Source organism: Podarcis filfolensis (assembly GCF_964270895.1).
Source record: "Podarcis filfolensis genome assembly, chromosome: 8".
Classification (NCBI taxonomy): domain Eukaryota; kingdom Metazoa; phylum Chordata; class Lepidosauria; order Squamata; family Lacertidae; genus Podarcis; species Podarcis filfolensis.
In genome coordinates this window covers 48,015,771-48,029,656 of record NC_139611.1, presented here as the reverse complement: position 1 = coordinate 48,029,656, position 13,886 = coordinate 48,015,771, and the positions used below count along the sequence as shown (strand labels likewise).

Genomic DNA, 13,886 nt, shown 5'->3' with positions numbered 1-13,886 from the left:
ACTTCAGCGTGGCAAGTAGGGCTGTCCTTTGGACTGGGCAAGCAAGTGGGATTTCTGCTGTCAATTAAGCTTTGCCACGGATGCGCCCATGCAACTCTGACCTTGCAGCTCTGCCCAGACTCATCCAGCTAAGCAGCACTGGTGTCAGTATCAGGTGGGTCATCCCACTACATTCACCACTTCTGGAGTGATCAGTGCTTGAAGGGGAGGCATGGCTGGTTGGCTGGAACAAGAATGCCCCTAGTAGGTTGAAAGGCACCACTGCACAAGACAGAACCCTGCACAAAATCAACAGCAGCTATTTCCTCCTGCTTAGTTACCTAATGAGACTGAGACTCCCATTCAGCAGAAACTGTGAATGTTGTCACAGTTGTGGCAAGGTGAAGGGAACTTGTGGAGGGAGAATTTCCAGTACCTTTCTCTTCAGAGTCCCATGTACCACATGGAAATCTTCTCTAAAGGGTCAGTGGGTCTGCCTGAGGAGTCTGGAATGAGGCATGGAGATGTTGAGGAAGTGGGAGAACTGCTCGCAATCACAACCTTCCACAAGCAGAGCTCTCTCCTTGGGCAAAGTGTCTCTACTTTATTTTGAGAAACTCCTTCCACTCAAGCCCCTGTAACACGTATCATGTTTTTCAGGAAGCAATCCCAACCCTGCAACCTAGACCTGGACGCAAGGCTGTCAATTTTCAAGTATCAGTGGCAACTCTAATGAAAGAACCCAATGTCATAGTGGATAGCAGTGTTTAAAATCACCCTTAGCTTGCAAACCTTCTGACTAATTTGAGAAAATCCATTCATAGTCTGTTGTCCCTCCGGCTTGATTTAGATGTAAATTCACCACTCACTTTTTGCACCATATCTGCCGCTGCTGTTTCAACCACTCTTCCAATCCCTATTTTTAATGACGCTGCATGTGCATTCATAGTCCACATCTGCACCATATATTTAAAGCACTATTACACAACTTTAACCGTCTTTGGTCAAGAACCCACCTCTCTTTCCAGGGAATTCTGGGGATTTCAGCTCTGTAGGGATCTCCTAACAACTTTCAGCACTCTTAACAAGCTACAATTCCCAGGATTATTTGGGGGAAATCCATGACTGCCTAAAGTGGTATAATAGTGCTTTAAATGTATGGTGTGGGTGCAGTTATTAGTGTTGAAAAAATTATCCCTGTAAGCTCAACATGCAGTAGACTAATGGGAGTAAATTAATTTATTAATCTCCTTAATTTCAATGGGTCTATTCAGAGTATGACTAGCATTGGGCATTTGCTCAATGGTGGCAACAATGATGTCAAGTGGGGATTCAGGGTAGGGCAACAATCTCTTTTTAAATATGTAAATAGTGCTAAGACAAGCTGTGTTGGTAGTCTTATATGGCAGCGTCCCTGTCCCTCCTCATTTGTTTGGCAACATTCATTTAACATTTGTTAGATTTCTATCCTGTCATTTTGACACTAGCCTGAGAAGTATGCAAATACAATCTGTTTGAGATTGCAGCCTAGCTCATTTATCAAGCCTACTCACTGCTCATGATCTAGCGGGGAATTTGTAAAGCATGTTACAGCTTGGAATCATCAGCAAGAATATAATGATCCCAGGGTTTGGGATGGATTTGTTTTATGGCACTTGCATTCAATTCAATTTTTTGTTGACATGCTTCCAATTTTGGCTAGAAAAACTCAATATTCCAAGGAAGAAGTTGATCAATATATATGTTATATCTATATCTATATCTATATCTATATCTATATCTATATCTATATCTATATTACACGTTATATGTATATCTATATCTGTCTTCAGTAGCTTGTCCTGTGTAGGCTGTACAGAAATCAACCATAAAAACTATAACAAAATAATATCAATATGTACTGATTTCTTAATCTTCAAGGCTAGGGAAAGCTTCTGCAGAAGGTAACTACAGAGATTTTAAACTGTCAAAAGGATGTATCTTTGTGTTTATTTTACCTTCTTGTTGAATGTAATGTAAATTGATAAAAAAATCTGAATCTATGTCTACTGTACTTTAATTCAGTATCTCATTCTTATCATAATGGTTAAAGTAAATGTCATACCAGGAGTTGACGTTTTTGCTGTGCAAATAGATCATTCTCCCATTCTAAGGTTTACCACCTCAAAAATGAGTGTAACTGGTATTCACTGTGGCTTTTCCCAACTGATTCGCCTCCCATTTCCCTTTCTCCCTAACAGCGAGTTTACTTTTATACTGTAACCCAGAGGGCGGAGCACATGCTATTTCTCATTTTAGCACAGAGTACCATCTGCAACTGAAGGTGTCATATACACCAATAGTGAATTCAGTTTGCCAAGTGCCAACCTTATGTAACCAAAACTGCACCATCCATGCGCGAGTGAAAGGTAGCAGCAGACTTGGGGAACCCTCCAAGTTTGCAGAAGCACACACACACACAAAATTAAATGGGGAAAAACCTAGGCAGGGGAATCAAAAACAGTGCAATGAGAACTAGCAGCTTATACAAAGTATCCTGGATGGGCTATTAGAGTTAAAAAGAAAACCACAAACTCCCTTTCCTGCACCATACAGTGATGTTTCAGCTGGAAGGAAAGCGGGGAAAGATGCCTTCTACCTTCACTACTCTCCACAATATTGTATATTTACCTACAATAAAATCCAAATGATCTTGCATCAAGGGAAGGCCTTATGGGAGCAGAATGAGAGAGATGTCTCTTTGCTTACACTCCCCCTTAAAAATGAACAGAACTACAACGCTCCTGTTTGAGGCTAGCTGGAACCTTGAAGAACAACAGTGTGATGACTCACTGCAACATCTGGTTACAGGCCTATATGTTACTTTCAAATCCAATCTGCAAATTCTAGCAGAGTCTGAAATCTGCTTTGCATCTGCTTGCAAGTCACACTAACAAGAATCTGTGTTATATATTCATTATCCATGCTTCCTTCACTACCCCAATACCAGGAGACTCTTATCTAGGATACACAGTGCCTTGAATGCCACATGGAGCCTCTCAAAAACCACAGGCTCGATACTGTCAGGAACTGGAAGCCAGCATACAAAGGTAATCAAGAGTCAATGGCAACCAAGCGGCAGGTTCAAGCCAGTAGTCAGGACTGAAGAGTGAACAGAATCAGAAGGCAAAACAGGAAGCAGGACTGGGGGACAACTGGAGGACTAAGAAGCAAGCCCAGAAATGCAAGACACATTAGAACTAACATAGACTTTGCTGCTCAAACAAGAGTGAGCTGGAAAAAAGTCCTATACTAGGGCTGCGCTGCCATATGTTCAGGAATCGGACTGTCAAAATGGCATCTGGGCGGATTTTTGCTGAATCAGAAAAATGTCCAGGAAAATCCGTACATATGGCAACTAGGGCAATTTTATTAGAAAAATGCTCCCCAAAGACATAGTTTTTGGGGGGAGATGTTTGCCGCTCAACAACTTTGACTGGATTTTCACTTTGGGGAATATGGCAATCCTACCTATACCCCTTTATGCCCAGGAGGTGCCAATGCTTAGCCTGGGTTGGTGGAGCTAGGCTGCATCTAGAAGTCTTTAAGAGGCTGAAATTAGCTAGAGCACCACATGGTCAATAGATCCCAGCACTAGCTCATTTACTAATAGAGAGTTAAGGAAAATGTGCAGGCAGAATGCTGCCTGATAGCTTACTAAATGGTAAACTTGTTCCTGCCTTTCTGGCCTATGAATAAGAAAACAATTAAATGCTATTTCATTGGCATTTGATGCAATTAGGTAATTGTAAAGAATATCAGGCTAGCTGGATTTTATGTGTTGCCTGTCCTGCAGCGATTGCTGCAGAAATTATTATTTTTTAAAAACACATACTTCCCCAACCCTTAGGCCTCCTGCATCATGACACTTCTGGCTATGGCCTTGGCTGTCTTTCTACACCTCTCTCTCAAAACTCACATTTCCTGTGACTGGTATCTTGGTTCTCACCCCCAAGTAAAACGCTGTATGTGTGACTGCATTTGCTTAAATCCCTCCTTTGTTAGCCTCAACTCTTTCATTCATAGGAATGCAGGACAATGAGTCCATAAGTGACTGTAGAGGCCAATTCCTACACAGTGCAACTGAGATCAATTCACATGCAGAGTGAAAACATCCAACATGTGCAACAATACTGAACAAGATGAAGTCTCTGTGATTAGACTGAACAAAATGAAAATCAGTAAGAATCTGTCAAAGCTCATATCAACAGCGGCATTTTCACAGAAATCAGTGTTCAGAATCAGAAAAGGGAACTACAAAATGGAATTATTCTGCCTAGTCATCTCCAGCCAAAGATTCATATATTTATTATAAATGCAAACATATAAAACACCAGTTCTCGATCTATCTCATTTGGAGGAATCAAAATTATATGCACAGATGTCATATTTCCTGGAAATAATTAACAATGCAATCTTATGCATGTGTGCTCAGAACTAAGTCACACCGTGTTCAGTTCATCTTATTACCAGGTAAGATTGCAGCCTAAGTATCTTAATTCAGGGATGCATTTTTTTTAAAAAAATGTATCAGAGTAAGATGAAAGAGAGATGATTATCCTACCTCTTCCAGGGCCCATAGTGAATCAACGAGAGGTTTGATCTTCTTCTCGTTGTATAGTTTTAAGAGTTTGTCCATTACATTTTGAATCAGGCCACTTCGGCCTTGTTTGAAAAGCAGGTTTAAGAGAGAAAATCCAGCCATGACTTTGTTTTCTTCATATAGCTTGATCGGGTTCACCTTCTCCACTTGCCACCACTAGAAAGACAAGCAAATAGCAACAAGATCAGACCCATGTAAGTTATTTAAGCAAGTATAAAACAATAAAGTTGTATCCAATGTTAATTCTAGGCAGAATGGACCCAGTGAAATGAATGGACATGACTAGGCTCAGTAGGTCAACTCTGAGTAGAACTAAAACTGGCAACCACCAGAAATGGCAATATTTAATTTTAAGAAATCAGGATTATTCTCCCATGTGCACTGGTTTTGAGTCTGCAAATGTTAGCCATTCTGTTAAAACAAAGAGTGCTTGGTGCACTAATGGTGGTGGGGCTGAACTAGGACTCAGCTAGACTGGTAAAGAAAAAGCGATTTATATGCATTGTATGTGCGATATAACATTGTGCCACCAGATGGCGATGTGGAGTCCCGTTTTCCTCTACCGGCTTTCTCTGTTTAAATTTACAATGCTTTAAACTGAAACACTTCTTTGATGTGTCTAGATCCAGCCCTAGAGGAGCTCAGAGTTCTTTTCCGAGCCAATGATTTAGTGACATATAAATGAGCACCATCTAGCCAAGCCACAAAGTTATTATACTTACTGATTTTGCAAAGCTGAAGAAACTTTTGGTTTCCCCGGTAACCATGTTTGATGAGCCTAGAAAAATAAGGGCCAGGGTAGGGGTGGGAGAAAGATAATTACATTTTAAATTAAAATATTGCTCATTGTGTGCCTTGAGGACCAGGCCTAAGATTTTGGAGATCCGAATCAAAATCTTAAAATAACATTCCAGTTCTCTGTAAAGATTTTATGAAAGTAGTACTGAGGAAGAATAGCACATCCTGTCCACAGTTTCAGAACACTTGCAAACCTCTGAAAATTTCCGTCCATTCAAATATGCAGTGAGGCATCTGGTAGAGTCCAGCTTTCACCAAGCTGTTACCCACCAGTTCTTTGGGGCTACAACTTGCACCAACCCCAGCCAGCAGGGCAAATAATAAGGTATTATGGGAGTTGTAGTCCAGCAGCATCTGAAGAGCATCAGGTTGAGGAAAGCTGCCTTGTATGATTTTGTGTTTGTCTTACATACTTACCCCCCCCCCAGTACAGTACAGTGCCTTACATTCTTGTTTTTCAGCATAGTACTTCCCAATTTCTGATAGCTGAAACACATTTCACTTTCCTTTGAATTAAAAATGGAATTTTGTATTTGAAAAGATTTACCTTCACTTGCTGTTTTTTTTACAGGTGTTTACATGGTTTGTTTGTTGTTGCTGTTTAAAAAATGATAATAGTGTTCATAGCCAAAAGAGATAAAAATAAGATGAAAAGCAAAATGTTACAAACTCAGAAAACTAAAACCGATACAACCATTTCTACCATTATGTAAGACACCCTGAGAACAGTAATAGTTGGCATATAAATTGTAAATAAAACTAAAGTCTCTGAAAGAGTCTATGTCCTTGACAGTGAAGGGAAACAGAGATGAACCAGCCTGGGCTTGGCAGTGCACACGTTTGCACACTGACTTGTAATATTTTTGAGGAAGGGCAGTTGAGAAATATTTTAACTGAAATGTGTGTGCAGAGAGTGGGCTTTTCCAACCTGGTGTCCTCCAGATGTTTGGGGATTGTATTATTTCCCCATGGATGAGGATTTTCTGGTATGAACACACCACCTGTTGCTACTATTGATCCAGACCATTTTGCGGACACCAAGTTGGGGAAAAGCTGGTGTAGAACATCTGCTTTATTGGTGTAAACATATTGTCAAGATCCCAGATGAACGAGTTATTTTGTATGCATCCATAATTATGGGAAACTAGGAGAATCTAGCAGTATGAACTGATGATCAAAGACTGATTTGTAATAACTAAGGATGCTGCCTGCTATGTTTTGAGTGTTTTCTTGTCATTTGCTTTTGTGGGGAGAGAGAGAGAGAGTGTGTAATCCAATTGTGTTGGAAGATGGTAAGTGAGCCAGCATGCCTGATAGGCCTGATGATTCTGGGGAGACCATCCTGGCACTCACAGAGCCTGCCCACAGACACTATGCCAACCTCATCATGGGCCTTTCACCCCCACCAGTCCCAGGAACTGCCAGATGACTGAATGCCCAATAACAGCAAAGTGGGCAGGGGGGAGTTGTCATTGTCAAATGTAGATGAGAACTGAGCTCTTAAGTATGGTGCATTCTCTGGCATACACCCACAGAGCCAAATTCTCTTCTGAAGAATTCTTTCAGAGATTGGGGGGAGGGGTCCTTCTGTTTTTCTACCAAGAGCATCCTTTGTGCACAAGGAGAAATTGGGCTCACAGCCCAGATTCCTTGGTCCTCTCTTGGCAGGGAAGGGTGCTTTCTCTGTGCTGCCAAAAGGATACTTTGTGAGGCAGGGGAAGTGAAATCCTTGAGAGATAATGTGGGGAGAGGGGTTTCTGCTAAACCTTTTGATATCATTGACAGGGCCTTTTCTTCCTCTCTGCCAAGCGGGGCTTGCTTTATACCCTGCCTCAGCTCTCTCCTCCGCATCTCCCTCCATGACTCAGCTGTCAGGGTCAATCGTGCAATGATGGCTGCATTCAAATCAAGACTTGAGATCAGTGTCTCCCAATCCAGAATCTGGAACGGTCCACGGGGAGCTAAAGTAGGGGATGCTGCCAGATGAGGGACTTGAGCTGGATCCTGAATTGTAGCAGGAAGTAGATACTGCTCACATATTTATGTTAAGACTCGACAATCTTACAGCTTGGTGAAATGCAAGCAAAGCACTGAATCAGGGAGCAGGTGAGTTTCTCATTAAAAAAAGTAAGAAGAATAGTGAACATACATTTTGCCCTATATTTCAGGTTCTTCAAATGCTAGAAGCCTATTCTCTCCACCCCACCCACCCCCAAATGAAAGCTACTGATCTGGGGATAATGGTTAATGGTGTGCCTGTGTGCAACTGCCCCTTTGCCCCCTAGATACCCTCAATGTATGAAAAGGTAAAGGATGCCTGTAAACTAGATGCCCATTGCATTGCCTAGAGCTGGTGTAAATTTCTCTTATGTTCCTTCAAGGTTCAAACTCCAAGCATTAGTATGAGAGCAGACTCAGAGGCAATTCAAATGAATTAGCACTTTTATGTTAGTCATGCTGACTGGGGCTGATGGCACCTATGGTCCATAATGTTCAGAGGCCTATCCCTGCATTAAGCACAGGTAGACCTGCAGCCCCAGTCACATATGTCCTGAAGCTGCCTGCTTCTTCCATGTGTGTATGTGTCTGCGTATGTCTCCCTCTGTATAGTAATGCCAGAAAGGGATTACTTTCACTTGCTGCCCAGAACAGTAGCTGTGCTGCTTTTTGTTGTGAGGATAAAATGGGACAGAGAACCATGTATGCCACCACGAATTCTTTGGAGGAAAGGTGGGTTATATTGTAATTAATAATAATAATAATAATAATAATAATAATAATAATAATAATTGTATTTGTCCATTGAGGCCGCAATGATTGTTCATGCATACTGCATCATAGAGCAGTTCTGAGTTGATGTCATCCATTTCCACCATATGAGACACCATAGATTGATACCAATGACAACCTGAGTTGGCTACCATAGAGTGGCGATTGGCAGAGCGGGTGGGGTTCTATTTGCCAGCTGACTTTCACTCACCATATAAAATGTAAGTCCCGAGTGGTTTGAGAAGACTGAGGCCTTTGCCTGTATTTTCTCCACAAAGGCAGTCCAGGACAATGTCCACGCCATCTGCAGAGATTCTAAAAAGCAACAGACACAAATTAAGACAATGCGGCTTGCTGCCTTCGACTCCATAGACCTCAGAAGATTTTCTGAGCAACTGAAACCCATACACATTTTTTAAAAAATGGGGCTGCATACAGCTAAGTCATATTCAGAGCAGACCCACTGAGAATGTAAGTTCGTCATGCCAATTGATTTCAGTGGGTCCACCCTAAGTATGACTTAAATGGACTCATGAACCACAAGAAGGAATAAATGGTTCAAGTACTCACCACCACAGCCTACTCCTAAGAGACAGGTGCATAAATGTGCCAAGGACCATAGATAAAGCACTTGCCAGTGTGAACGTTCCTGTCTTATTTCAATGCATCAGCTGCATATGGTAGACTTATACTCACGCCTTCTGAGAAAGTCTGCAATCTGTGGCTCAGATGGCACTCGCATGATACCAGGGGGTGAAATCAGGGGTTTCTATGGGTTGTTATTTTTAAAGTTCTGCACAGTTATGTGCAAATGGTACAGAATGGATCAGGAAAGGGAATGGAATGGAACTAGACTGGATTAGTCTTCTCATTCCTAGTATTAACCATACAATTAAGATTTGTTGAGTCTCCTTAGACACCTTGTAACTTAGGTTGCAAGCCTATACCTACTTGGTATGGACTCTGTATATATTGGGCCAATATAGATGATGGGACTATAACCAGACAATTAAGTGAAACAAACCAGGGAAGTTAAAACTACAGGTTGTTAACCTCTGCAGCAGACTACAGAGGAAGAAAGGAGATATAAAATGTCATTATTTATTGCTATTGCAATTTTACAAGACAGGATGGGAGCAGAGGCCGTCACCACAGAAATAAAGATAAATTACAGCTCAGTTTATAGGAGTGCATAAAGACAACAAAAGCAGGGATTGTGAGCATTTTAAGTTAATAAATAACTGTAGTTACAACTGATTGTAAGGACTCTACTGAACACAGACATTTGCTTTGCATAATCATGTCCCCCCCCTTTTTTGAGTGAGGCAAGCCAGTGTGGTGTAGTGGTTAGAGCAGGGTTGGCCAGCATGCAGCCCATGAGTCACATACAGCATACAATAGGTTTTTTGTGCCCCTGTCATTTTTTTTAAACCCACACATTTCACTTAAAAATAAGAATACTTTGCCTAAGGTGACACGATGCCAAAAGAATTCTGTGGCCCCAGAATTTGTCTATTAGTGTGTGTGTGTTGGAGACAGCATTAAAATTTATTGCTCCACCAACTTTCCATTTTGGTTTGGCCTACCAAAGGCATAAGGTCCCCAGAAAATTATTCAGAAAGGAAAGTGACCATTAGGCTGAATAAGTTTTCCCAGATCTGCCTTAAAGGATAAAAAGCCAGGATTCAAACTGTATTCCCTTTCTCGCTTAAATGGCAATTTCTGTTTTTTTGTTTTGTTTTGTTTTTTTGTTTAATAATTCTTCATCCTAACCAAACCTGTGAAATCCTGGCAATAGGCCAGATTTGAATGCACTCTGCAATTATAAACTATATTTGCGTCACTGATCATAGCAGTTGTAAAAAAAGAGAGAGAGAGAGAGCTAATTTTAATTAAACAGTTATGGAAATGATTGGTGCAGCTAAAATGGATAATTGCACCCTAGAGAGACTGAAAGGCATAAGGTGCACCAAACATTTTTTAATCCACACAAAAGGCATTTATTTTATGGCAATGATACTGTCTGAAATTAGATAATAGCACCTATAGTCATAGCACAGCCTAAACTTTGTGGCCTGAAAGATGATTTTTCTTTCTTTTTCGGAAACAAGAAGAGCACCTGCCACTAGATGGGTGATTTAGGAAAATATGGAATACTAGAGAGGCCTCAACTAGAAGTCGGATGACTGCAACCTGCAATATGTTCCTGTGGTTGTGCAATGACAACATGAAACCCTTTGCTATTATATATCATGTGACATTTCAGCACCACATAAAGCAGGCTGATTGCTCAGTTCCATGGGAGCATAAGGCTTGTTGGATAAGTAGGCAGTGTCTGATTACAGTCAATTCAAGTCAGAAAGCAGAAAGGAACAGGACCTTGGACAGTTCCAAAAAAAGGCCTGCTAAGGCACCCATAGGAACTGTTGTCTCCACATGGTGCAACAGCCAACTGAAGCCTTAAATAAGTTGTTGTTCTTGTTATATTTTTTATACCCCACCTTTCTCCCTTTTGGAGACTCAAGGCAGCTTACAAATAAAATAAGGACAGGTGAAATAAGTTGACCAGCCCCCAAGTATGGTTGGCTGTGCCTCTACAGAGGAGTTGGCAGGCTGGCTACAGGGCCCTCACATTATTTTGACTTCTTTGAGGCTGAGGAGATAGAGGTACTCTGGGGACTCATCTCCAGGGTCAGAGGATAGTGGCAAGGCTGTGTCCTCTGGCCAGGAGGGCCCTTGTGGTTGTGTGTTCCCCTCCCAGTGAGAAAATAGGTTGAACCTCATCCACCTCTGTGTCTTTTGCCATGCACAGTAAAGTGCCCAGGTTGTTTGTCATGATGCTACATGTGATTGCTGAATATGTTCCACTTGACAGCAGAATGAATGGGAGCAGAGTATCAAGAAAGAATACCCCAAATTGCAATGCCATTTTTGCAAATTATGACAAAGAAGAAAACCTCCTTTCACTTGACTCTGGAGATTTCAAATGCTGCTTCCAGAAATAACAACTCATCATTCTGGTTTAGTTCGAGAATGCCCTAGGGAGAAACCTGAGCCCCTTCCCACTTAGCTCAACTGAGGTACTGGTTTGCATTTTAACAGGTGTCAATTGGATTTTCCACCTCTTTTCATCTTAGTAAGTTGAAACAATTTTATTGAAAGATATAATCCTTTGCCCTGAGCAATCAAAAAGGAGTGTAAGCTAATAATATCATCTTTTGATGAGCTTCCTCTTGTAAAAGCACAATGATTAGCCTTTCCTTTCAGAAACTAACAAAAACTTTTAATGTAGACATCATCCTCTTTAGAGCCAGTTCATGCAATATCTTTGTTGTCCTTAAGAGCAGTCTTGATGCTTATCTAAGAATATAAGCACAAAATCTCAGACCTTCTTTGCTACCTCATGGAAGTTCCTAGAACATGAGTCACTTGGAGGGCATGGGCAAGGAAGGTTACATGGGGAATGGACAAGCACACAGATCTTCTCTAGTCTCTTGTGCAGCCTGCTTGAGTGCCAAGGCACATGCATAAGTGGTGAAAGGGGGAAAGCAGGGCTCTATTGAGACATCTTGGCATCTTTCCTAAACAGACACTGCATCCATGGTGTAAGTGGATCATGCTCGTAGCATGCAAAGCTGCTGGAGCACAAAGGTAGTTAAGCAGTCATTCTGTGATAACCACAGCAGTTTAAAAAACTGATGGGATTTGTTGCTGTGATCTACCGTATTTTTCGCCCTATAGGACACACTTCCCCCCCCCCAAAAATGAAGGGGAAATGTGTGTGCGTCCTATGGGGCGAATGCAGGCTTTCGCTGAAGCCTGGAGAGCGAGGGGAGTCGGTGCGCACCGACCCCTCTCACTCTCCAGGCTTCAGGAAGCTATCCGCTAGCCGTGGGAGACGCAGCTCTCCCATGACTAGTGGAGAGCTTGCCGGCACCCAGAAGCTTGGGGCGCGCTGAGCTCAGCACACCCCAAGCTTCGGGCTTCGTGCAGCGCTCCGCTAGCCGTGGGGTGCTTCCCCCGCCCCAGCCCTGCACCTGGGGGGGGAAATAAATTTTTTTCCTTTATTTCCCCCCCAAAAAACTTGGTGCGTCCTATGGGGCGAAAAATACGGTATATTTATGGTGTTTATTAGTTGCAGTTTTGCACTCAGGTGCCTCAAAGCAATTTACACAGTGAAAATAAAACAACAAAAACATTAAAAGCACATAAAAACAATAAACAAAAACTAAAATACTCATCTGACAGAATAGTTAAAAGGAACAAGTCCTCCCCACATCAGTTAAAGGATGAGCTGAACAAAGAGACATCAACTACCCTCCCTGTTAAAAAGTCATAAGTCTGCGTAAATTAGAATGTGTGTGTCTGGTCCCTAAAAAACAGGTGGCAATGGTGCCAGGTGTGGTTCTCTGGGGACAGTGTTTCACAATTAGGGAGCCATCCCATAATTCTCAATGAAGGATTATAAACCCACCCACCTATAATTATGATGAAAGCCTACAAAATAGGACAACAGAAATCATATATTGAACATAGCTCACATTTTAGGTTGTATCCAACTAAGCTCTACTCTACCTGGAAGGAAGGGACGTGGGTGGCGCTGTGGGTTAAAGCCTCAGCGCCTAGGACTTGCCGATCGAAAGGTCGGCGGTTCGAATCCCCGCGGCGGGATGCGCTCCCGTCGTTCGGTCCCAGCACCTGCCAACCTAGCAGTTCGAAAGCACCCTAGGGTGCAAGTAGATAAATAGGGACCGCTTACTGGCGGGAAGGTAAACGGCGTTCCGTGTGCTGCACTGGCTCGCCAGATGCAGCTTGTCACGCTGGCCACGTGACCCGGAAGTGTCTCCGGACAGCGCTGGCTCCCGGCCTATAGAGTGAGATGAGCGCACAACCCTAGAGTCTGATAAGACTGGCCTGAACGGGCAGGGGTACCTTTACCTTTTACCTGGAAGGAAGAGCAGGATATAAACTAGATAATAAATAAATACTCAGAGTACACCCATAGAAATTAACAGACCAAGTTAGTTATGCCCATGAATTTCAGCAGGTCTACTTTGAGTATGAATAACACTTTGCTAGCTTTTATAGTTATTCTCAGCAAGTAAAATAAAGCAAATCTCTTACTTTTTAACTTCTTGGACGTAATCTGCATTTCGGTCAAACAGGTGGGTTACAGAATCTTTGATTGCCTCATGCTTGAAGGAAGAAGCTGTTCCAAACACGGTAACGTCGGGGACTGTTGAGCAGAGCTGAGCAACGGCTTGTCCCTGCAAATACACCACTGCATTAGCTATTCTGACAAATGGAGTCTTTTATCTATCTTTTATTTATTTGGACCCCTTGGTTTAGACCCTCTCAGTTGCTGATGAAGTCATATGTCCCCTCCTGCAAGTTGCAATGAGACAAGCAATGGGGGAATTGGGTTTCTTTTCTAGATCAGGAAGACCTTGTTGCTCAAGAAAGGCTCAAGTGGACAGCCAGGAGGTTCCAACAGCCAGCCTGAGTTCATGGAGTTAGTCCAGCTTCTGAAGGTACTTCATCCAAAAGCTGCCAGCAGTTCAGTGTTTCACCACAATGGGCAGCTATAGATGGACTCAGCTATTCTGAATCCTGACGTGTGAAGAGCATCCAGAGAAGAATACATGGGTGTTTAAAATTCAGGATCCAGTTTCATCAACTTTCATTTTGGAATTCTCTA

The 13,886-nt window shown here is 42.2% G+C and overlaps 1 protein-coding gene across 3 annotated transcripts in view; it reads right to left on the bottom strand.

The window, feature by feature from the left end:
* VAT1L (vesicle amine transport 1 like) overlaps positions 1 to 13,886 on the bottom strand; it is a 52,181-nt gene that overhangs the window by 20,705 nt on the left and 17,590 nt on the right. For all 3 annotated transcript variants that reach the window (XR_014551904.1, XM_083629827.1, XM_083629826.1), the window contains 4 exons: positions 13,313 to 13,455; positions 8,400 to 8,503; positions 5,344 to 5,399; positions 4,583 to 4,777 (listed from right to left, as the gene is read on the bottom strand). Coding sequence is in view for 2 of the 3 variants with exons in the window: in XM_083629827.1 (XP_083485953.1) it covers positions 4,583 to 4,777; positions 5,344 to 5,399; positions 8,400 to 8,503; positions 13,313 to 13,455 (498 nt within the window). In the remaining variant the exon portion in view is untranslated. The remainder of the gene's footprint in view (positions 1 to 4,582; positions 4,778 to 5,343; positions 5,400 to 8,399; positions 8,504 to 13,312; positions 13,456 to 13,886) is intronic.